At 44.6% G+C, this 24,727-nt stretch overlaps 1 protein-coding gene across 1 annotated transcript in view; it reads right to left on the reverse strand.

The window, feature by feature from the left end:
- LOC129834485 (C-type lectin domain family 18 member A-like) overlaps positions 1-24,727 on the reverse strand; it is a gene marked incomplete in the record, with an annotated part of 34,214 nt that overhangs the window by 3,487 nt on the left and 6,000 nt on the right. The window contains 5 exon segments of the mRNA XM_055899524.1: positions 1,906-1,998; positions 2,160-2,267; positions 2,940-3,061; positions 3,287-3,384; positions 3,645-3,875. Coding sequence (XP_055755499.1) covers positions 1,906-1,998; positions 2,160-2,267; positions 2,940-3,061; positions 3,287-3,384; positions 3,645-3,875 — 652 coding nt within the window.

Here is a 24,727-nt window from a genome sequence, read left to right on the forward strand (position 1 = left end):
GCAATCGCGCGTTAATAGGCAAATTACGTTTACACAGGTGGATCCCAAAATAAATGTGTAAAATGATCAAAATTAATGAAGTTAGTTGTGCAAGACATTTTATAGATAAAACAATAAGTAGCATATTGTTTTTAAATGTGTGCATGTTCTTAGTCTCTGACAAAACAAAAACTGATTCAAATGGGGGTGTGACAGATTTCAAAACTCTTCCATGAGTATCCTCGATGAAAGGTGGCTATCGAGGAGGGGAGGACACTCTTCCTACTGACAAATTGACACACTGCTCGACGATATGACCACTTATCGGATTCCAGTTCTAGGAGGAGAGAGGACGGAGGAGAGAGGATGGAGGAGAGAGGACGGAGCACGGTCTTTTGCCCAAACAAGAAAAACCCCTGAGATGCATATGGCTTGATAACACAGTAAACATTGGAATCCATACTGGCTCAAACTAGCAGATACAACATGAATCTAATCAGGCTGAAGCTTAATAGAAAAGAGGGTGCATTTGCTTAGATACAATGATGAAAAGGGGTCTGGTTCATTCTGGTTTAAAGTAATGGTGTGACAGTAGCACATTGGCTACCTAAACGTATTTCTACCAGGGTTGTGGTCAATTCCATTTAAATTAAAACAGTAAAGAATTGGAATTGGAATTTCAATGTACTTCCTGAATTGACTGGAATTTAAATGGAATTGACCCCAACTCTGATTCCCACACACATACACACTCACCTGCACACTCAGCACCCCCATAAACAACATCACACTCACCTGCACACTCAGCACCCCCATAAACAACATCACACTCACCTGCACACTCAGCACCCCCATAAACAACATCACACTCACCTGCACACTCAGCACCACCATAACCAACATCACACTCACCTGCACACTCAGCACCCCCATAACCAACATCACACTCACCTGCACACTCAGCACCCCCATAACCAACATCACACTCACCTGCACACTCAGCACCCCCATAACCAACATCACACTCACCTGCACACTCAGCACCCCTATAACCAACATCACACTCACCTGCACACTCAGCACCACCATAACCAACATCACACCTACCTGCACACTCAGCACCCCCATAACCAACATCACACTCACCTGCACACTCAGCACCCCCATAACCAACATCACACTCACCTGCACACTCAGCACCCCTATAACCAACATCACACTCACCTGCACACTCAGCACCCCTATAACCAACATCACACTCACCTGCACACTCAGCACCCCTATAACCAACATCACACTCACCTGCACACTCAGCACCCCTATAACCAACATCACACTCACCTGCACACTCAGCACCCCCATAACCAATATCACACTCACCTGCACACTCAGCACCCCTATAACCAACATCACACTCACCTGCACACTCAGCGCCCCCATAACCAACATCACACTCACCTGCACACTCAGCACCCCTATAACCAACATCACACTCACCTGCACACTCAGCACCCCCATAACCAACATCACACTCACCTGCACACTCAGCACCCCCATAACCAACATCACACTCACCTGCACACTCAGCACCCCTATAACCAACATCACACTCACCTGCACACTCAGCACCCCTATAACCAACATCACACTCACCTGCACACTAAGCACTCCCATAACCAACATCACACTCACCTGCACACTCAGCACCCCCATAACCAACATCACACTCACCTGCACACTCAGCACCCCCATAACCAACATCACACTCACCTGCACACTCAGCACCCCTATAACCAACATCACACTCACCTGCACACTCAGCACCCTTATAACCAACATCACACTCACCTGCACACTCAGCACCCCTATAACCAACATCACACTCACCTGCACACTCAGCACCCCCATAACCAACATCACACTCACCTGCACACTCAGCGCCCCTATAACCAATATCACACTTGCAGGAGCACTCCTCATCCTTGTAGCGGCCGTGCACACACTTCACACTGCAGCGCACTGAAACACACACACAATCACATACAGTATATCGACCATGATGCACCTACAGAGATACCTGAACACACACACACTGCAGAGCATGGCTAGTCAGACACACAGAGATAATAATTACTGTAGTAGACTGTCAGACTGGTAAACACAGGCACATAAACTGATACCCTGACAGAATCGTCCAGTGAACCTAGGTCCACAATGACACTGGCAGGAGGAGATGTTCAGACGACCATGCTGCCCACAGCTCATACGACATGGGTTTCTGGGGGTCTCTGGAACACAGATACAATTTTCTAAATACCTTTGCTTAAAAGTCTTCATTTTTCCATGAATACATTTAGCCTCCAGTTGGTGCTTGTTCTCTGACAAGGCCATCATTGCATGGTAAGTGGTTAAGTGTTGGCGATACTGTTATACCGGATTAAGTGAAAACCCCTTCACATGACAATACTTCAGTGAGGCAAAAAATACACTTAACCTCTTTGGCTCAAAATAGATAATGAACTGTCATCCTCAATAGAGGGGATACGTCGCTTTTAGTGCACTAAAGAGATTCTAAGACAACAATCTGTAGAGAACAGAGTTGGTTGAAATAGATACTACTTTGAGTAAGGAACAGCTAATATGATTAAAATGCTAACATTTTTCCCTAATTTAAAGGAAGACTCAGCTATATGCACAAAGTAAACAGCATAGTGGGTCAATTTCCACAACAACTAAGAGCGTTGAAGTGCGAGTCTAAACTTCACCGCTGTTTTGGTCCCGTGGCTCCCACGCTGTAACAGTGTGAAGCAAACCCATGCACATGCGCAGATACTGTGTGTGACTGTGAGAGAAGAGCCTTTCATCTCACTCATCGGAAAATCTGCGGTGCCGCTCATGGCAATATCATTTCACTGAGTCTACCTTTAAATGAATGAGAGTGTTCTCTATAGGGGTCTCACCACACATTCCTCCCACATGGTCCCACAGTCTGAAGCAGCCTGACATGGAAGAGGTGCAGAGAGAACAGGAGAAACCAGCCACATAGGGCACCACCAACCTCCCATTCACCTCCCAGTTACCCCTGCAGAGAGACATATATCACACATGTATACGTGTACACACACACACACACACACACACACACACACACACACACACACACACACACACACACACACACACACACACACACACACACACACACACACACACACACACACACACACACACACACACACACACACTAAGGCTGAGTACTAAAACAGGAGGAGAAGTTTGACATCAGGTAAATTAGTTGTGCTCTTACCCAGGGGAGTATGCACAGACAAACAGCTCCCAGAGAGCATCACCCCTCAGACACAACTGTCTGGCACAGCCCACATTACTGGAGGTGGCCCACACCAACTACAGCAGAGAGAGAGAGCAACAGAGAGATCGACAGAGAGAGATTGACAGACAGGACAGACACACAGACAGACTTAGAGAAAAACAGAGTGGGAAAGGGAGTATATTGGCAACACAATGTATTGTCAAGTGGGCAACACAAACTCAATCCCGCCAATTATTACTCAAATTGAATTGAGAGTTGAATTGAGACTTCCTGTTTTGACAAAGTTACTTAGGGTTGCTGCACAGTTGACAGATACAGAACTGTTAACCATTACCTGTGTGTAGTGTTGGCAGGTAGCATTCTCTCTGCATTGCCCACTCAAGTACATGAAGTCCCTCCCTTCCTCGAACCATGAGTCAATGACCTCAGCAAATGAAGTTGTGGCATGGGCTGAGTGATGGGTGTTCCAGCCAATGTGGCGGAGCTGTTGGTCCTGAGGAGAGGGGTCTGTGTGGCAAGACTCCGCCCTCTCCTGGGCAAGTAGAACCAGCTTCTCACTCCAGTCCTACAGATATGGGGAAGGGGGAGAAGACAACACACACGCACAAACACACACACACACACGCACACACACACACACACGTTTAACCTAATACAATGGGGAACAACCTTCCAATGACTGAGGGTGACAGACCGACTTCCTTTCTTTGTGACGTGAAGGGCCTTTTTTCAGGGACACATTTTGCTTTTGGGACACTCCCCATGCCAGGCTCTCCATTTGGCCTCCCATTGTTAATGTTCACTGACAATGTTTCTTCTGAAGACTTAGTCACAGAGCTCTGGAAATCTATAGTCTAAAATGGATACGGTATTTGGGCAGGGACTGATGGGGAGATCGATAAAAAGACAGACTGTGTGGGAGTATGGGAGGGAAATAAATAAATAAAGTTGGTTGTATGAGCATAGACCATGGCATAGTGACTCTGCTGTTCGGCCAGCTGACCATTAGGTCACTGAGTATACTATCTCATCCTCATAGGCCTTAAATAGATCAACAACAGCAAGAGTGCTATCCATCGCTAAAGGCCAGCACAGGCCATGTGATGGTACCTGATCTTAAACAAGACAGTCCTAAAGAAATTACACAGTCAGGATGGTGAACAGCAAACACCCTGGGAGGCTGAAAGGTGATCTCTGCTTTCAAAGCTGGTGCACTTAGGGCAGGATTCCGGCTAAGCAAGGTGTCCTATGACACCTTGTATTTGTATTTATTATGCCAAGGCAGCAGCTACTCTTCCTGGGGTGCAGCAAAATTAAGGCAGTTATACAATTTTAAAAACAATACATTCACAACACACTGTGCCCCCTCAGGCCCCTACTCCACCACTACCACATACAGTGGGGCAAAAATGTATTTAGTCAGCCACCAATTTTGCAAGTTCTCCCACTTAAAAATATGAGAGAGGCCTGTAATTCTCATCATAGGTACACTTCAACTATGAAGGACAAAATTAGGAGAAAAAAATCCAGAAAATCACATTGTAGGATTTTTAATGAATTTATTTGCAAATTATGGTGGAAAATAAGTATTTGGTCAACTACAAACAAGCAAGATTTCTGGCTCTCACAGACCTGTAACTTCTTCTTTAAGAGGCTCATCTGTCCTCCACTCGTTACCTGTATTAATGGCACCTGTTTGAACTTGTTATCAGTATAAAAGACACCTGTCCACAACCTCAAACAGTCACACTCCAAACTCCACTATGGCCAAGACCAAAGAGCTGTCAAAGGACACCAGAAACAAAATTGTAGACCTGCACCAGGCTGGGAAGACTGAATCTGCAATAGGTAAGCAGCTTGGTTTGAAGAAATCAACTGTGGGAGCAATTATTAGGAAATGGAAGACATACAAGACCACTGATAATCTCCCTCGATCTGGGGCTCCACGCAAGATCTCACGGAAGAATAGAAGAGGTTTAGTATCTCTTCTCTCTGTGGCTCAAAACCGAACACAGATCACGGTACCAGAACACAACACAACTGTTTAACAGTCTGATGGTCTCTCGGTCCCTGCTTTGATGCACCTGTACTGACCTCGCCTTCTGTATGTTTGGGATGGGGAGAGATCTCTGGGTCTCTGGGGTCAAAATGATCACAAGAACGGTGAGCAAAAATCCCAGAACCACACGGGGGGACCTAGTGAATGACCTGCAGAGAGCTGGGACCAAAGTAACAAAGCCTACCATTAATAACACACTACGCCACCAGGTACTCAAATCCTGCAGTGCCAGACGTGTCCCCCTGCTTAAGCCAGTACATGTCCAGGCCCGTCTGAAGTTTGCTCGAGAGCATTTGGATGATCCAGAAGAAGATTGGGAGAATGTCAGATGAAACCAAAATAGAACTTTTTGGTAAAAACTCAACTCGTCGTGTTTGGAGGACAAAGAATGCTGAGTTGCATCCAAAGAACACCATACCTACTGTGAAGCATGGGGGTGGAAACATCATGCTTTGGGGCTGTTTTTCTGCAAAGGGACCAGGACGACTGATCCGTGTAAAGGACAGAATGAATGGGCCGTGTATCGTGAGATTGAGTGAAAACCTCCTTCCATCAGCAAGGGCATTGAAGATGAAACGTGGCTGGGTCTTTCAGCATGACAATGATCCCAAACACACCGCCCGGGCAACGAAGGAGTGGCTTTGTAAGAAGCATTTCAAGGATGGAGTGGAGTGGCCTAGCCATTCTCCAGATCTCAACCCCATAGAAAATCTTTGGAGGGAGTTGAAAGTCCGTGTTGCCCAGCAACAGCCCCAAAACATCACTGCTCTAGAGGAGATCTGCATGGAGGAATGGGCCAAAATACCAGCAACAGTGTGTGAAAACCTTGTGAAGACTTACAGAAAACGTTTGACCTCTGTCATTGTCAACAAAGGGTATATAACGAAGTATTGAGAAACTTTTGTTATTGACCAAATACTTATTTTCCACCATAATTTGCAAATACATTCATTAAAAATCCTAAAATGTGATTTTTCTGGATTTTTTCCCCTCATTTTGTCTGTCATAGTTGAAGTGTACCTATGATGAAAATTACAGGCCTCTCTCATCTTTTTAAGTGGGAGAACTTGCACAATTGGTGGCTGACTAAATACTTTTTTGCCCCACTGTAAGAGCTGTCGCTTTCCTCATCCTCAGATGAGGTGAGGAGAGAAGGATCTTCTGACCAAAATGCGGGTTCAGGGAAATATGCCATCTTTATTTATTAACAACGATGAAGATGGTAACACGAAACAAAACAAAACACTTTCAAAACTACAAAATAACAAAACGACGTAGAACGGAACCTGAACATAAACTCACATACATAAACGTAAACTCACGGACAGGAACGTTACATCGAAACACACGAACAGCCAAACAGTCCCGTAAGTGAAAAACACATCGACAACGACGAAAGACATCACAGGAGACAATCACCCACAAACAAACAGTGAGAATGCCCTACCTAAATATGACTCTTGATTAGAGGAAAACGCAAACCACCTGCCTCTAATCAAGAGCCATACCAGGCAAACCAAAACCAACATAGAAACGAATAACATAGACTGCCCACCCAAAACTAACGCCCTGACCATAAACACATAAAAAACAACATAAAACAGGTCAGGACTGTTACAGTACCCCCCCCTCAAGGTGCGAACGCCGGGCGCACCAGCACAAAGTCCAGGGGAGGGTCCGGGTGGGCAGTTGACCACGGTGGTGGTTCCGGCTCAGGACGCTGTCCCCACACCACCATAGTCACTCCCCTCTTCTGTCTACCCCTTCCACTGACCACCCTAAAACTACTTTCCCCTAAATAAACAGCCAGCACCGGAACAAGGGGCAGCACCGGGACAAGGGGCAGCACCGGGACAAGGGGTAGCACCGGGACAAGGGGCAGCACCGGAACAAGGGGCAGCACCAGGATAAGGACCAGCACCGGAATAAGGGGCAGCACCGGGACAAGGGGCAGCACCGGGACAAGGGGCAGCACCGGGACAAGGGGCAGCACCGGGACAAGGGGCAGCACCGGGACAAGGGGCAGCACCGGGACAAGGGGCAGATCCCGGCTGAAGGACTCTGGCAGGTCCTGTTTAGACGGCTCTGGCAGGTCCTGACTGGACGGCTCTGGCAGGTCCATGCAGGCTGACGGCTCTCGACGCTCATGGCAGACTGACGGCTCTCTACGCTCATGGCAGACTGACGGCTCTCGACGCTCATGGCAGGCTGACGGCTCTGGCTGCTCATGGCTCTCTGACGGCTCTGGCTGCTCATGGCTCTCTGACGGCTCTGGCTGCTCATGGCTCTCTGACGGCTCTGGCTGCTCATGGCTCTCTGACGGCTCTGGCTGCTCATGGCTCTCTGACGGCTCTGGCTGCTCATGGCTCTCTGACGGCTCTGGCAGATCCTGTCTGGTTGGCGGCTCTGGCAGATCCTGTCTGGTTGGCGGCTCTGGCAGATCCTGTCTGGTTGGCGGCTCTGGCAGATCCTGTCTGGTTGGCGGCTCTGGCAGATCCTGTCTGGCGGGCGGCTCTAGCGGCTCCTGTCTGGCTGACGGCTCTAGCGGCTCCTGTCTGGCGGATGGCTCTGTAGGCTCATGGCAGACGGGCGGCTTTGCAGGCTCATGGCAGACGGGCGGCTTTGCAGGCTCATGGCAGACGGATGGCTCAGACGGCGCTGGGGAGACGGATGGCTCAGATGGCGCTGGGGAGACGGATGGCTCAGATGGCGCTGGGGAGACGGATGGCTCAGATGGCGCTGGGGAGACGGATGGCTCAGATGGCGCTGGGGAGACGGATGGCTCTGGCCGGATACGGCGCACTGTAGACCTGGTGCGTGGTGCCGGAACTGGAGGCACCGGGCTAATGATAAGCACCTTCCTACTAGTGCGTGGAGCAGGGACAGGGCACACTGAACTCTCAAAGCGTACTCTATACCTGGTGCGTGGTACCGGCACTGGTGGCACCTGGCTGAGGGCACGCACCTCAGGACTAGTACGGGGAGAAGTGACAGTGTGTACAGGACTTAGGAGACGCACAGGTGGCTTAGTGCGTGGGGCCGGAACTGGAGGCACTGAACTGGATACACGCACTATAGGGAGAGTGCGTGGAGGAGGAACAAGGCTCTGGAAATGCACTGGTAGCCTAGTGCGTAATGTAGGCACTGTAGGTACTAGGCTGGGGCGGGGAGGTGGCGCCGGAAATACCGGACCGTGCAGGCGTACTGGCTCTCTTGAGCATTGAGCCTGCCCAACCTTACCTGGTTGAATGCTCCCGGTCGCCCTGCATGTGCGGCGAGGTGGAATAGCCCGCACTGGGCTATGCAGGCGAACCGGGGAAACCATGCGTAAGGCAGGTGCCATGTATGCCGGCCCGAGGAGACGCACTGGAGACCAGACGCGTTGAGCCGGCCTCATGACACCTGGCTCAATGCCCAATCTCGCCCTACCAGTGCGGGGAGGTGGAATAACCCGCACCGGCCTATGCACACGTACAGGAGACACCGTGCGCTCTACTGCGTAACACGGTGTCTGCCCGTACTCCCGCTCTCCACGGTTAGCCTGGGAAGTGGGCGCAGGTCTCCTACCTGCCCTTGGCCCACTACCCTTTAGCCCCCCCCCAAGAAATTTTTGGGAGTTACTCACGGGCTTTTCGGGCTTCCGTGCAAGACGTGTCCCCTCATAATTCCGGTTTCTCTCTCCGGTAGCCTCCGCTCTCCTAAGTGCCTCCAGCTGTTCCCATGGAAGGCGATCTCTACCTGCTAGGATCTCCTCCCATGTGTAGACACCTTTACCATTCAATACATCGTCCCATGTCCATTGCTCCTTCTTCTGTCCCTTACTCCGTTTAGCATTCCCATACCGCTTGGTCTCTGTATTTTGGTGGGTGATTCTGTAATAGCTGTCGCTTTCCTCATCCTCGGATGAGGTGAGGAGAGAAGGATCTTCGGACCAAAATGCGGAGTCAGGGAAATAAGCCATCTTTATTTTATAAACGACAAAACTGAATAATGATGGCAACACGAAAAAACAAACACTTTCAAAACTACAAAATAACAAAACGACGTAGAACGGAACCTGAACATAAACTCACATACATAAACGTAAACTCACGGACAGGAACGTTACATCGAAACACACGAACAGCCAAACAGTCCCGTAAGTGAAAAACACATCGACAACGACGAAAGACATCACAGGAGACAATCACCCACAAACAAACAGTGAGAATGCCCTACCTAAATATGACTCTTGATTAGAGGAAAACGCAAACCACCTGCCTCTAATCAAGAGCCATACCAGGCAAACCAAAACCAACATAGAAACGAATAACATAGACTGCCCACCCAAAACTAACGCCCTGACCATAAACACATAAAAAACAACATAAAACAGGTCAGGACTGTTACACCCACTGTATCTACAATACAAAATCCATGTGTACTTGTGTGTATAGTGCATATATTTTCATGTGTGTGTATGCATGTGTCTGTGCCTATGTTTGTGTTTCTTTACAGTCCTCACTGTTCCATAAGGTGTATTTTTATCTGTTTTTTTTTCATCTAATTTTACTGCTTGCATCAGTTACCTGATATGGAATAGAGTTCCATGTAGTCATGGCTCTATGTAATACTGTGCGCCTCCCACAGTCTGTTCTGGACTTGGGGACTGTGAAGAGACCTGTATTTAACATGAGATCCTCTAAGCTTTACAGGAATGTAGTTCTGAATATTAACAGCAACACCATTGGCATTTCTGTAAATGTTATAACCTTGTATTGCTGCCACTGTATCAAAGGTATTGTCAAGAACCTTGTTACTTAAGCTACATATATTAATGTGGGCTATTTTAAACACTTTTCTGGGATGCTTACTTGTTTTCATTGCTTTACTTAGCAGAAGTAGATATGTTCATGTTATTTATGTGAGTGCAAGGTGAGATGCACACAGTGGACTTCCTACTAGGGCACACCGCCTCAGTGCTAACAGTATAAATCTGGTTCATAGGCACATGATTACTGCATACAATAGCTGTAGGATCAGCAGAGGCAGTTAGAGGGACATCAATTAGGTTACTTACATTGTGTCTTCCAATGCCCCTGGTATAATATACATTTGACATTATGACAACTCAGTGTCACAATGGTAGGGATTAACTGAGCTGGGCTTTGGGTCATTAATAAGTAATTGTCTCAACGCAGCCTGTGAAAGGATCCAGGAACCCAAATGATTTGGGTGTATCCCATCCTCCTTATAAAACATGTTTTGTTTCCAAAGGGTATTGAAATTGTCAACAAAAGTTACACCCATTGAGCTTCTCTATGTCTCTCCTCTCACCATGAGAGGGTAGACATAGACACTGGTGGACTGGGATGTAGGGGGAGAGAGAAGTAAGGAGAGTTGGAGAAGGGGTCGTGGAGTGTAGGGGTAAATGGGGGTGGGGAGTAGGGTGCCAGAGGCGGGACAGTCTGGACGGGTTAGTGTCCTTTAGTCATGCCCTGGTCTGGTGAGAGGTGTGTGTCTCTAAAGTGGAGGGATCAAATGAAACCCCAACGTCACACACCTATTAACATTCTCTCCTCTCCTGGCACAGAGCCTGCTTCAACATAGACAGACTCACAGGGTTATGCTTAAAGATACAGTACAGTCAGAGACATGATGGTCCTGTCAGTATCAAGTACTGAGTTGGGATATCCGCCCACTAAAGAGACACAAAGCACTGAGGCAGATGAAGAACTGAGTGGCTAAACAGTGTCCCAGTAGACACATTTATAAGCATACAGTGCATTCGGGAAGTACTCAGACCCCTTGACATTTTACAGATTTTGTTACTTTACAGCCTTATTCTAAAATAGATTATATTGTTTTTTTCCCCTCATCAATCTACACACAATATCCCATAATGACAAAGCAAAAAGAGGTTTTTAGAAATGTTTGCAAATGTATAGAATATTGGCGTGAGGATATATCACTGTTTTCTTGGGGACCTTCAATGCTGCAGAAATTGTTTTGGTACCCTTCCCCAGATCTGTGCCTTGACACAATCCTGTCTCGGAGCTCTACAGACAATTCCCTCGACCTCATGGCTTGGTTTTTTGCTCTGACATGCACTGTAAACTGTGGGACCTTATATAGACAAATGTGTGCCTTTCCAAATCATGTCCAATAAATTGAATTTACCACAGGTGGACTCCAATCATGTTGTTGAAACATCTCAAGAATGATCAATTGAAACAGGATGCACCTGAGCTCAATTTCGACTCTCATAGCAAAGAGTCTGAATACCTATGTAAATAAGGTATTTCTGTTTTTTATTTGTAATACATTTGCAAACATTTTATGAAAACCTGTTTTCACTTTGTCATTATTAGGTATTGTGTGTAGATTGATGAGGAAAAAAAATAAAAAAAATTAGAATAAGGCTGTAACGTAACAAAATGTGGGAAAAGTCTGAATATTTTCTGAATGCACTGTATAAGTAGCATATAAACAGTGTGGATTCTTCTGTTTTGCTTATGAGGAACTGATGAGGCAGCCTCTGCCTCTGTTAGGACAGGGAGACGGACAGTGGCTGTCACTCATTGGCTAAGTCGTTTGACCCGTCTCGTCTTGTGCATGTCGAGTGGTAGCAGAATTTCTCTCCTCAGCGTTAGCTGCCCCGGCAACCGCAGCCAGTTATCGTGGAGACGGTTGTCAGCACTCAGGACCCGAGCGTGAAAGGGGCGTGTTTCCACATATGCCGTTTCACGACTGGTTCCCAACGAAGGGGTCCTGTTTCAGAGATGGGGAGAGGGGACAGAGGGGGAGGAAAGGGGAGGGAGAGGGTATCCTGGCACACATCAGTGGGATGTCATGCAAAGCTATCCGACTCCCACTCGCTCTTCAGAGAGATCTAAAAGTTAGCCAGGCCGTCAACATCCAACCATCTCTCCATTTCACTGACCCCCGTCTCTTCTCCTTCACCATTACTACAGCCCCCACCAGTCGCATCTTTCCACACCTTCTCAACGTTGCTCCTCAGAGATTCTGCCAGCCTTCCATCACCTTGAGAGGGCCCCAACACAAACAGACTCTCCAGGCCACTCCTGTCCTACTGATAGCCACATATCACAGCCTGTCTCTGTGTACTCAGCAGAGCTCACAGCTGGTGTTTTCACCTGAATCTGTGTTATATATCTGATGAATGAGACAGCCAAACAAATCATTGTCATTTCCTCCACAGTGGCTTTGACTGGGTCCACTGACGGGGTGAAAAAAGGGGAGTTTTCATCTTGTCATCTTTTAAGTTAATCTTCCTCTGGCACATCTGTGTTAATATTTAAGGGCCTTCTAAAAGGGAACACTGACCCGTTTGTCAATTTGCAGTGAAGTAAGAGATCCTCAATACGCAGAAACACTAACTGGAGACATGTGTTTCAATTTATTAAGGAAAATACCTAATAAAACTCAGATGAAGGTCTTATGACTGACGAATGAAAACATTGGAGAGAATACAACAGGACCAGTGTATGGGAGTATACATGCCATGCTATAAAGAGCTTGGAAAGGATGATATTGCTTCCTGTGGGACTAACTTCATCATTAGCATTACTTCCTCATCATAGGACATTTGTTGTTTGATGAATGGAGGCATGTCCAGATGTCAGGGGAGTGACAGCTAATTAAGAGTGTGCTAAGCCCCTTTGAGCACATTGTTCCCCCTGATGTCCTCTGGTCAAAATCATCAGCGCACGCTTTGATGCCACCAGAGGGGAGCAGCGTCACCGGACAAGTCCCCTTCTTGAATGTTCCATTTCACGTCACAATGCATCAGCACAAGGAATTAAGTAACTACAGGAGTGAAGCAAAGACCAGACATAGGAGTATGTTGAGTCTTACTCTGTTATGGTCCGTAAAGTCAACAACTTATAGCTGAGGAATTGATGTTGGCAAGGAGTGTAGTCCATAAAATAAGCCAAGACAGCAGAGCTTTTAATAGCAAAGTGACATTCAGCAGGAACACTGTTTCCCAGTCGATGTTTTCATGCCCACTCAAAACTGTCTTTTAGCCGTGGGAGTCCTCAGCTAAGTGGAGACATTAAGCGGGTTGAACTTTGACGTAATGCACTGTAAATTACTTAGCTCCAGACGCACACATAGCCTATACACTTTCTCTCACACATACCCAGCAGGCAAAACTTTAAATTATGTCATTACAACGAGAAAACGAGTTTCTGCAATGAGTAGACGCAAAACAAACGCCTCCCTCTCCTGTCGTACACCAAAAGAAAATACTTAATTTCCATTTCTGTATTTGAAGCAAAGTACCTCCTATTGTCAGACAGGCTTCCCCAGCCCTCGGTGAACCTCCAGAGGGCATGGACTGAGTACAGAGAGAGAAGAGCCTCATTTGTGAAACTGTGTGAAGCGCTGCTCTTTTATCTCCTGAAGAGAAGAAGAAGAGGGAGAAGAGGGAGGCTGCTGCAGGGCCACACTATAATCTCTTTACCGACACAATCAGTCAGCGCTTACCCACGCCTGCCGCCCTGCCTGGGTGGAAATTCCTCAAAGAGAATCACAAACGCAGCTAAAGCCCTGAGCCTTTTAAGCGTTTATCAGTAAAGCTCCTTAATATGCGTCTTCAGCTCGCCCGGGATTCCTCCATCGGCCTTCGCAAGCAAATTACCTGTAATACCACAGTCCTGAATGAAGCATGATACTATCCTCATCCTCTTTTTCTCATTACGTGTTATCAGCTATGTGCAGTTTGCCGATGCTTAGCAGCAGTCTAGGAACTCTGCTCTATCTGTATACATGGGCTTAGAGAACGCAATCTATGATAAGTGACGGTTTTGGACAAAACGGCCATTAGGCCTCTAGGACCTACACTATTCAACGCCACTGTTGTGTGTTTCATTATCCACTGATTGTCCTCTGTCTTTGTCTGTCCTCATGCAATGTAAGCAAAGGGAGATAAGACTGGCACAGTAATAGATGGAATCAGATATAGAGAAAATGCCCAGTGGATTATCATTGGAGGCTTGTCACACATTCGTGTTGTTTCAGGCTGGACAGTGCCCACCCACATTATTCACTCAGTCCTTGGGTAACATGCTTGTTTTCTCTCACTTTATCTGAGTGTTTAAGTGAAAATCATTAGACTATACCTGAGACTGTTAGTTTGCATTACCTCAGTGATGAAAACTACAACTTCTTCAATTAAGTTCAGTTAAGATTAATTTACAGTGCCTTCAGAAAGGATTCACACTCCTTGACGTTTTCCACATTTTGTTGTGTTACAGCCTGAATTTAAAATGGATTACATTGAGATTCTTTTGTCACTGGCCTACACACAATACCCCATAATTAAAAAAATATTAAGAATTAAAAATGAAAAGCTGAAATGTCTTGAGTCAATAATTATTCAACCCCTTTGTTATGCCAAGCCTAAATAAGTTCCCGGAGTAAAAATGTGCTTAACAAGTCACATAATAAGTTGCATGGATTCACTCTGTGTGCAATAATAGTGTATAACATGATTTTTGAAAGACTACCTCATCTCTGTTCCCCACACATACAATTATCTGTGAAGTCCCTCAATCGAGTAGCGAATTTCAAATGCAGATTCAACCACAAAGATCAGAGAGGTTTTCCATTGCCTCGTAAAGGACGGCACCTATTGGTAGATGGGTAAAAATAAAAAAAAGCAGACATTGAATATCCCTTTGAGCGTGGTGAAGTTATTAATTACACTTTGGATGGTGTATCAATACACCCAGTCACTACAAAGATACAGGCGTCCTTCCTAACTCAGATGCCGGAGAAGAAGGAAACCGTGAATGTTCCTGAGTGTCCGAGTTACAGTTTTAAGTTAAATCTACTTGAAAATCAATGGCCTGAAAATGGCTGTTGAGCTATAATTAACAACCAATTTGACAGAGATTGAATAATTTTGAAAAGAATCATGGGCAAAGGTTGCACAATCCAGGTGTGGAGAGCTCTTAGAGACTTACCCAGAAATACCGACTGCTGTAATCGCTGCCAAAGGTGCTTCTACAAACTATTAAATCAGGGGTGTGAATACTTATCTAAATGAGATATGTATGTATTTAATTTTCAGTAAATTCGCAAACATTTCTAAAAACACGTTTTCACTTTGCCATTATGGGGTATTGTGTGTAGATGGGTAAGAGGGAAAAAATGTATGTAATCCATTTTGAATTCAGGCCGTAACACAACAAAATGTGGAATAAGTCAAGGGGTATGAATACAGTTGAAGTCGGCAGTTTACATACACCTTAGCCAAATACATTTAAATACATTTAAACTCAGTTTTCACTATTCCTGACATTTAATCCTAGTAAAAATTCCCTGTCTTAGGTCAGTTAGGATCCCCACTTTATTTTAAGAATGTGAAATATCAGAATAATAACAGAGAGAATTATTTATTTCAGCTTTTATTTCTTTCATCACATTCCCAGTGGGTCAGAAGTTTACATACACTCAATTAGTATTTGGTAGCATTGCCTTTAAATTGTTTAACTTGGGTCAAACGTTTCGGGTAGCCTTCCACAAGCTTCCCACAATAAGTTGGGTGAATTTTGACCCATTCCTCCTAATAGAGCTGATGTAACTGAGTCAGGATTGTAGGCCTCCTTGCTCGCACACGCTTTTTCAGTTCTGCCCACACATTTTCTATAGGGTTGAGGTCAGGGCTTTGTGATGGCAACTCCAATACCTTGACTTTGTTGTCCTTAAGCCATTTTGCCACAACTTTGGAAGTATGATTGGGGTCATTGTCCATTTGGAAGACCCATTTGCGACCAAGCTTTAACTTCCTGACTGATGTCTTGAGATTTTGCTTCAATATATCCACATAATTTTCCATCCCTCATTATGCCATCTATTTTGTGAAGTGCACCAGTCCCTCCTGCAGCAAAGCATCCCCACAACATGATGCTGCCACCCCCGTGCTTCACAGTTGGGATGGTGTTCTTAGGCTTGCAAGACTACTCCTTTTTCCTTTAAACATAATGATGGTCATTATGGCCAAACAGTTCTATTTTTGTTTCATCAGACCAGAGGACATTTCTTCAAAAAGTACAATCTTTCTCCCCATGTGCAGTTGCAAACCGTAGTCTGGCTCTTTATGGCGGTTTTGGAGCAGTGGCTTCTTCTTTTTCCACTGTCCTGGTAAATTCCACCAGATGGAGAATGGAATCTTATTGCAAATGTACAAAACATCACCAATCACGACATGTCCATTTCTCCTAAACGGAAAAGACTTTGAAGACGAAACTTGGTGAGCATAGGTTTGGACTAATGGGCTGCTTTTTGAGTTAACCTCTCTGGTACAAGAGGGACGCTAGCGTCCCACCTCGACAACAGCCAGTGAAATTGCAGTGCGCCAAATCCAAAACAACAGAAATCCATAATTAAAACCCCTCAAACATACAAGTACACTGCTCAAAAAAATAAAGGGAACACTTAAACAACACAATGTAACTCCAAGTCAATCACACTTCTGTGAAATCAAACTGTCCACTTAGGAAGCAACACTGATTGACAATAAATTTAACATGCTGTTGTGCAAATGGAATAGACAAAAGGTGGAAATTATAGGCAATTAGTAAGACACCCCCAAAAAAGGAATGGTTCTGCAGGTGGTGACCACAGACCACTTCTCAGTTCCTATGCTTCCTGGCTGATGTTTTGGTCACTTTTGAATGCTGACGGTGCTTTCACTCTAGTGGTAGCATGAGACGGAGTCTACAACCCACACAAGTGGCTCAGGTAGTGCAGCTCATCCAGGATGGCACATCAATGCGAGCTGTGGCAAGAAGGTTTGCTGTGTCTGTCAGCGTAGTGTCCAGAGCATGGAGGCGCTACCAGGAGACAGGCCAGTACATCAGGAGACGTAGAGGAGACCGTAGGAGGGCAACAACCCAGCAGCAGGACCGCTACCTCCGCCTTTGTGCAAGGAGGTGCACTGCCAGAGCCCTGCAAAATGACCTCCAGCAGGCCACAAATGTGCATGTGTCAGCATATGGTCTCACAAGGGGTCTGAGGATCTCATCTCGGTACCTAATGGCAGTCAGGCTACCTCTGGCGAGCACATGGAGGGCTGTGCGGCCCCACAAAGAAATGCCACCCCACACCATGACTGATCCACCGCCAAACCGGTCATGCTGGAGGATGTTGCAGGCAGCAGAACGTTCTCCACGGCGTCTCCAGACTCTGTCACGTCTGTCACATGTGCTCATGTGCTCAGTGTGAACCTGCTTTCATCTGTGAAGAGCACAGGGCGCCAGTGGCGAATTTGCCAATCTTGGTGTTCTCTGGCAAATGCCAAACGTCCTGCACGGTGTTGGGCTGTAAGCACAACCCCCACCTGTGGACGTCGGGCCCTCATACCACCCTCATGGAGTCTGTTTCTGACCGTTTGAGCAGACACATGCACATTTGTGGCCTGCTGGAGGTCATTTTGCAGGGCTCTGGCAGTGCACCTCCTTGCACAAAGGCGGAGGTAGCGGTCCTGCTGCTGGGTTGTTGCCCTCCTACGGCCTCCTCCACGTCTCCTGATGTACTGGCCTGTCTCCTGGTAGCGCCTCCATGCTCTGGACACTACGCTGACAGACACAGCAAACCTTTTTGCCACAGCTCGCATTGATGTGCCATCCTGGATGAACTGCACTACCTGAGCCACTTGTGTGGGTTGTAGACTCCGTCTCATGCTACCACTAGAGTGAGAGCACCGCCAGCATTCAAAAGTGACCAAAACATCAGCCAGGAAGCATAGGAACTGAGAAGTGGTGTGTGGTCACCACCTGCAGAACCATTCCTTTTTTGGGGGTGTCTTACTAATTGCCTATAATTTCCACCTTTTGTCTATTCCATTTGCACAACAGCATGTGAAATTTATTGTCAATCAGTGTTGCTTCCTAAGTGGACAGTTTGATTTCACAGAAGTGTGATTGACTTGGAGTTACATTGTGTTGTTTAAGTGTTCCCTTTTTTTGAGCAGTGTATTATCCACCAGTTTAAAGATAAACCTTTTGTAAATCCAACCACAGTGTCCGATTTCAAAAAGGCTTTACTGCGAAAGCACACCATGCGATTATGTTAGGTCAGCACCTAGTCACAGAAAACCATACAGCCATTTTCCCAGCCAAACAGAGGAGTCACAAAAAGCAGAAATATAAATAAAATGAATCACTAAACTTTGATGATCTTCATCAGATGGCACTCATAGGACTTCATGTTACACAATACATGTATGTTTTGTTCGATAAAGTTCATATTTATATCCAAAAATCTCAGTTTACATTGGCACGTTATGGTCAGAAATGCATTGTCTCAAACAAACATCTGGTGAACGTGCAGAGATCCACATCAAATTACAGAAATACTCATCATAAACATTGATAAACGATACAAGTGTTGAACATACGATAAAGATAAACTTCTCCTTAACCTGTCTAGGATCAGCGTGCCGCTAGCGGCATCCCCCCCCCCCCCCCCCCACTGAAAAACCAGAGCCGCGAAATTCAAAAAAAATATTTTTTTTAAATATTTAACTTTCACACATTAAAGTCCAATACAGCTAATGAAAGACACAGATCTTGTGAATCCAGTCAACATGTCCGATTTTTAAAATGTTTTACAGGGAAGACACAATATGTAAAGATGTACATCTATTACCTAAAAACACATTAGCATAATCCACCATCTTTTATTTGTCCACCAACACCAGTAGCCATCACCAATTCGGCTAAACTAAGATATTTATAGCCCCTAACCAACAAAAAAACTCATCAGATGACAGTCTGATAACATATTTATGGTATGGGATAGGTTTTGTTAGAAAAAAGTGCATATTTCAGGTAGATGGCATAGGTTACAATTGCACCCACCGTCACAAATGGAATAGAAAAACTACTTAGAGCAACGTGTTTACCTACTTACTAATCATCAAACATTTCGTAAAAATACACAGCATACACTAATCGAAAGACACAGATCCTGTGAATACAGACAATATTTCAGATTTTCTAAGTGTCTTACAGCGAAAACACAATAAATCGTTATATTAGCATAGCACATAGCACATAGCAGCCCAGCATTGATTCTAGCCAAAGTGAGCGATAACGTCAACATCGCCAAAAATATATTAATTTTTTCACTAACCTTCTCAGAATTCTTCAGATGACACTCCTGTAACATCATATTACACAATCCATATAGAGTTTGATCGAAAACGTTTATATTTAGCCACCAAAATCATGGTTAGACAATGTGAAATGTAGCTCAGCTGGTCAGAAAATGTCCTTGCGCCACTTAGACAGTGATCTACTCTTATACATAAATACTCATAAACGTGACTAAAAAATATAGGGTGGACAGGGATTGATAGACAATTTAATTCTTAATACAATTGCGGAATTACATTTTTTAATTTATCCTTACTTTTCAATACAGTTTGCGCCAAGCGAAGCTACGTCAAAAAACATGGCGTCCTAAGCCACTAAAATGTTTCGACAGAAACACGATTTATCATAATAAAAATGTCCTACTTTGAGCTGTTCTTCCATCAGTATCTTGGGCAAAGGATCCTTTCTTGGGAGTAATCGTCTTTTGGTGGAAAGCTGTCCTCTTGCCATGTGGAAATGCCAACTGCGTTCGGGATGAACTGAAAAGCGTGCCCAGCTATTCACATCGTTTCAAAAATAAATGTCCCAAAATCGCACTAAACGGATATAAATTGCTATAAAACGCTTTAAATTAACTACCTTATGATGTTTTTAACTCCTATAACGAGTGAAAAGATGACCGGAGAAATATAACAGGCTAAACTAACGCTTGGAACAGGAGCGGGTCGGTGTCTTCCACGCGCGTTACGCACCAAGAAAAGACTTGCTAGCTACAGGGTTTTTTCATTTGTAGTGCCTGTGAACGCGCAATCGACCCCATTGGAATCGTCATCACGTAAAGGCATCCAGGGGAAGACGTAAGAAGTGTCCGTATAGTCATAGCAATAACAGTGCCCTTTTAACTGACTTCAGAACAGTGGCCAACATTTCTGAAATCTGACTCCATGTCAGGGAAATTGCTGTAGAATGGGCTCTGTTCCACTTAGAGACAAAATTTCAACTCCTATAGAAACTATAGACTGTTTTCTATCCAATAATAATAATAATATGCATATTGTACGATCAAGGATTTTGTGGGAAGCCGTTTCAAAAATTAGCCAATTAGCATAAATAGTCTCAACAGCGCCCCCATCCTCAACAGGTTAATGCAACCGCTGTGTCAGATTTCAAAAAGGCTTTACGGAGAAAGCACACTTTGCGATTATGTTAGGTCAGCACCTAGCCACAGAAACCCATACAGCCATTTTCCAGCCAAGGAGAGTGTCACAAAAGTCAAAAATAGCATTAAAATGAATCACTTACCTTTGATGATCTTCATCTGGTGGCACTCCCAGGTCTTCATGTTAGACAATAAATGTTCGTTTTGTTCGATAATGTCCCTCTTTATTGACCAAAAAGCTAATTTTTGTTCACGCGATTTGTCCAGTAATTCGAATGCTTAAGGCGGTGCACTAAGTCCAGACGAAAAGTAGAACAAAAAGTACAATAAAAGTTAGTAGAAACATGCCAAACGATGTTTAAAATCAATCCTCCGGTTGTTTTTGTCATAATTAATCAATCATATTTCAACCGGACAAAAGCTTCGTCAATAGGAAAGGAGAAACAAGAAAGGTGCGTTCACGATCAGGTGCATGGCTGATGAATGGAAATGTCCACTGGCCACTGATTAAAAGTGCTGTATCTCCCTCATTTTTCAGAGTAAAAGCCTGAAACAATGACTAAAGACTGGCCACATCTAGTGGAAGCCACAGAGCTCGTGAACTGGGTCCTAAGTCTTTGTATGGTGGATAGGCTTTCAATGGAAAAACAGCCTTTCAAAATAATAGTACTTCCTGGTTGGATTTTCCTCGGGTTTTCGCCTGCCATATCAGTTCTGTGATACTCACAGACATTATTTTAACAGTTTTGGAAACTTTAGAGTGTTTTCTATCCAAATCAACTAATTATATGCATATCCTATCTTCTGGGCTTGAGTAGCAGGCAGTTTAATTTGGGCATGCTTTTCATCCAAAATTCCGAATGCTGCCCCCTACCCTAGTGAAGTTAAGGCCATTTTTCTGGGATTAAAGGTCAAAAACGAAAATAGAGCGCTCAGATGACTGCTTCACATCATAGTACATGAACCTACAGTGTCAGTAAAAAAGAACTAGCCATTTATCTATCGTAATTTAAGAGAAATCGTACAATGTACAATTGGTGATGCTCAAAAAATATATATTATTTTTCTCCAAAAAGTTAAGATCCAGTTGTGGCGTGTTCAGACGAATCCGTTAAGGTGGGTTTCGGAGCGCTGCGAAATTTCTGTGATTTTCTGTGATTTTCTGAAATCACACACACTCATTCAACCCTTTGTAAATCAGTCAGTTCTTAACCTCTCTGGGATATGTGGGACGCGCTTGCGTCCCACTTGGCCAATAGCCAGGGAAAATGTAGAGCGCCAAATTCAAAAAAATTATATAAAATCAAACTTTCATTAAATCACACATATAAGATACCAAATTATAGCTACACTCGTTGTGAATCCAGCCAACATGTCAGATTTCAAAAAGGCTTTTCGGCGAAAGCATAAGATGCTATTATCTGATGATAGCACAACAGTAAACAAAGAGAGTGTAGCATATTTCAACCCTGCAGGCGCAACACAAAACGCAGAAATAAAATATAAATCATGCCTTACCTTTGACGAATTTCTTTTGTTGGCACTCCAATATTTCCCATAAACATCACAATGGTCCTTTTGTTCGATTAATTCCGTCCATATATGTCCAAAATGTCAATTTATTTGGCACGTTTGATCCAGAAAAAAACAGCTTCCAATTTGCGCAACGTCACTACAAAATATCTCAAAATGTACCTCTAAACTTTGCCAAAACATTTCAAACTACTTTTGTAATACAACTTAAGGTATTTGTAAACGCTAATAATCGATCAAATTGAAGACGGGTCTATCTGTTTTCAATACAGGATGACAACAAACTAACGATACTTTTCTAGTCTTGCGCAACTCTCAAACAGTACACATAACGCTACATTGATTCCAGATGGCCGTTCTTCTTCATTGCACAAAGGAATAACCTCAACCTATTTCCAAAGACTGGTGACATCCAGTGGAAGCGGTAGGAACTGCAAACAGGTTGATTAGAAATCTAGTATCCCAATGAAACCTCATTGAACAGACGATGACCTCAAAAAAATAAAATCTGAATGATTAGTCCTCGGGGTTTTGCCGGCTACATAAGTTCTGTGATACTCACAGACAAACTTCAGAGTGTTTTCTATCCAAATCTACTAATAATATGCATATCTTATATTCTGGGGATGAGTAGAAGGAAGTTGAAATTGGGCACGCTATTTATCCAAAAATGAAAATGCTGCCCCCTATCCTAGAGAAGTTAACGTAAAGACTTAAAACTCAAAATTCTGTAAGAGCCTACCCCACAGAGGATATGTGTTCACTTTCAGCTTCATGTGTCAACCGGAAGTGTCTTAAATTGGGGTCATAGGGGCTGTTTTGAAGCGTTATAAAGGTCAGATCTTTTCAAAACTTCATATGTGTGATTAGGCAACCCTCATGAACTGTAAATCAGTCATTTCTCCCAACAGATGTCAAAGAAAAGCTCTCTCTCACACACATAAACAGCAAGGATGGAGTGACACAGTGCGGGGCTTAAAGACACACAGAGCTTACAATGACATTACCATAATCTCTAGGCTGTGCCGAGTTCAACGAGATGCCCCGCTTGACCGTAGCTTGCACGGTCTGAGCGCAGCAACCATGAAAAAAAGTAGGCCCATAATGAAGCCGTGCCCAACTTTTGGGTGCTTATAGGGGACAGCGGCGGACCATTAGGGTTAGAAGGACAATTCAACCAATGGAACGTTCCTGAGGTCCTCCCGAACGGTGGAAGCCTAACCAAGACCGTGTGACATTAACCCTTAACAGTGAAAACAGGGTGTTTACATCAAACAGTTTGCAATGACTTCTCTCCCCATAAATTGGGGTCATAGGGGCTGTTTCGAAGGGTTAAAAAAGTCAGATCTTTCCAAAACTTCATACGTGTGATTAGGAAACCCTCATGAACTGTAAATCAATCATTTCTCCCATCAGATTTCCAAGAAAAGCTCACACACACACACACAGCAAGGACGGAGTGACACAGTGTGGGGCTTAGAGACACACAGAGCCTGCAATAGTTACCTTTGTTCGAACTATCAAAGAACCGTCAGACCTAGAGCTCTGAAACTTTAGAAACCTGTTCTAGAGCTCAAGTCGATAGTGCACAATGAGTTATGTGGCTCTAGAAGGTTGTCAGACCGAGAAACAGCCTCGTACATTTGCAATAACTTAAATTCATTGTGACCATCACGAAAATGATGACATTTTGAAAAGTTGCAAGACTAGGTGCATTGAAACCGCCTCGGCCCATAGAGACGGACCCTAAACTTTCTGTCCGATAGCTCATTCAAGGTACCCGTAGCAAAGCCCAGAAAATGTGGATTTTCAGCACCAATTAAGTTCGCTGCTCGGGCTCCAAATGACCTATCGAGCCAAAACTTGAGTTCCGGGGTCGCCTCAGCTAGGCCTACATATAATGTCAGAACTGGACCCGCAACTAGAACGTAACTACATGTTTAATGTTTTTATTATGGTTTAACTTCTTATGGCTGGGGGCAGTATTGAGTAGCTTGTATGAATATGGTGCCCAGAGTAAACTGCCTGCTACTCAGGCCCAGAAGCTAAGATATGCATATTATTAGTAGATTTGGATAGAAAACACTCTGAAGTTTCTAAAACAGTTTGAATGATGTATGTGATTATAACAGAACTCATATGGCAGGCAAAAACCTGAGAAAAAATCCAACCGGGAAGTGGGAAATCTAAGGTTTGTAGGTTTTCAAGTCTTTCCCTATCCAATATACAGTGTAAAATTTGGTCCGATTGCACATCCTAAGGCTTCCACTAGATGTCAACAGTCTTTAGAACCTTGTTTCAGGCTTCTACTGTGAAGGGGGAGAGAATAAGAGCTGTTTCAATCAGGTGTCTGGCAGAATGCCATGAGCTCAGTCAGGCGTGCGCCCATGAGAGGTAGATGCGTTCCTTTTCCTTTCTAAAGACAAAGGAATTGCCCGGTTGAAACATTATTGCTGACTTTTGTCCATTTGCAATATGTTTAAACATTGATAGACCATCACCAAATTGACATTCTGAAATCAACACCAATGAGCGATGGAGAGGAACCAGAATTACTG

This window comes from Salvelinus fontinalis, chromosome 35, assembly GCF_029448725.1.
Source record: "Salvelinus fontinalis isolate EN_2023a chromosome 35, ASM2944872v1, whole genome shotgun sequence".
Taxonomy (NCBI): Eukaryota; Metazoa; Chordata; class Actinopteri; order Salmoniformes; family Salmonidae; genus Salvelinus; species Salvelinus fontinalis.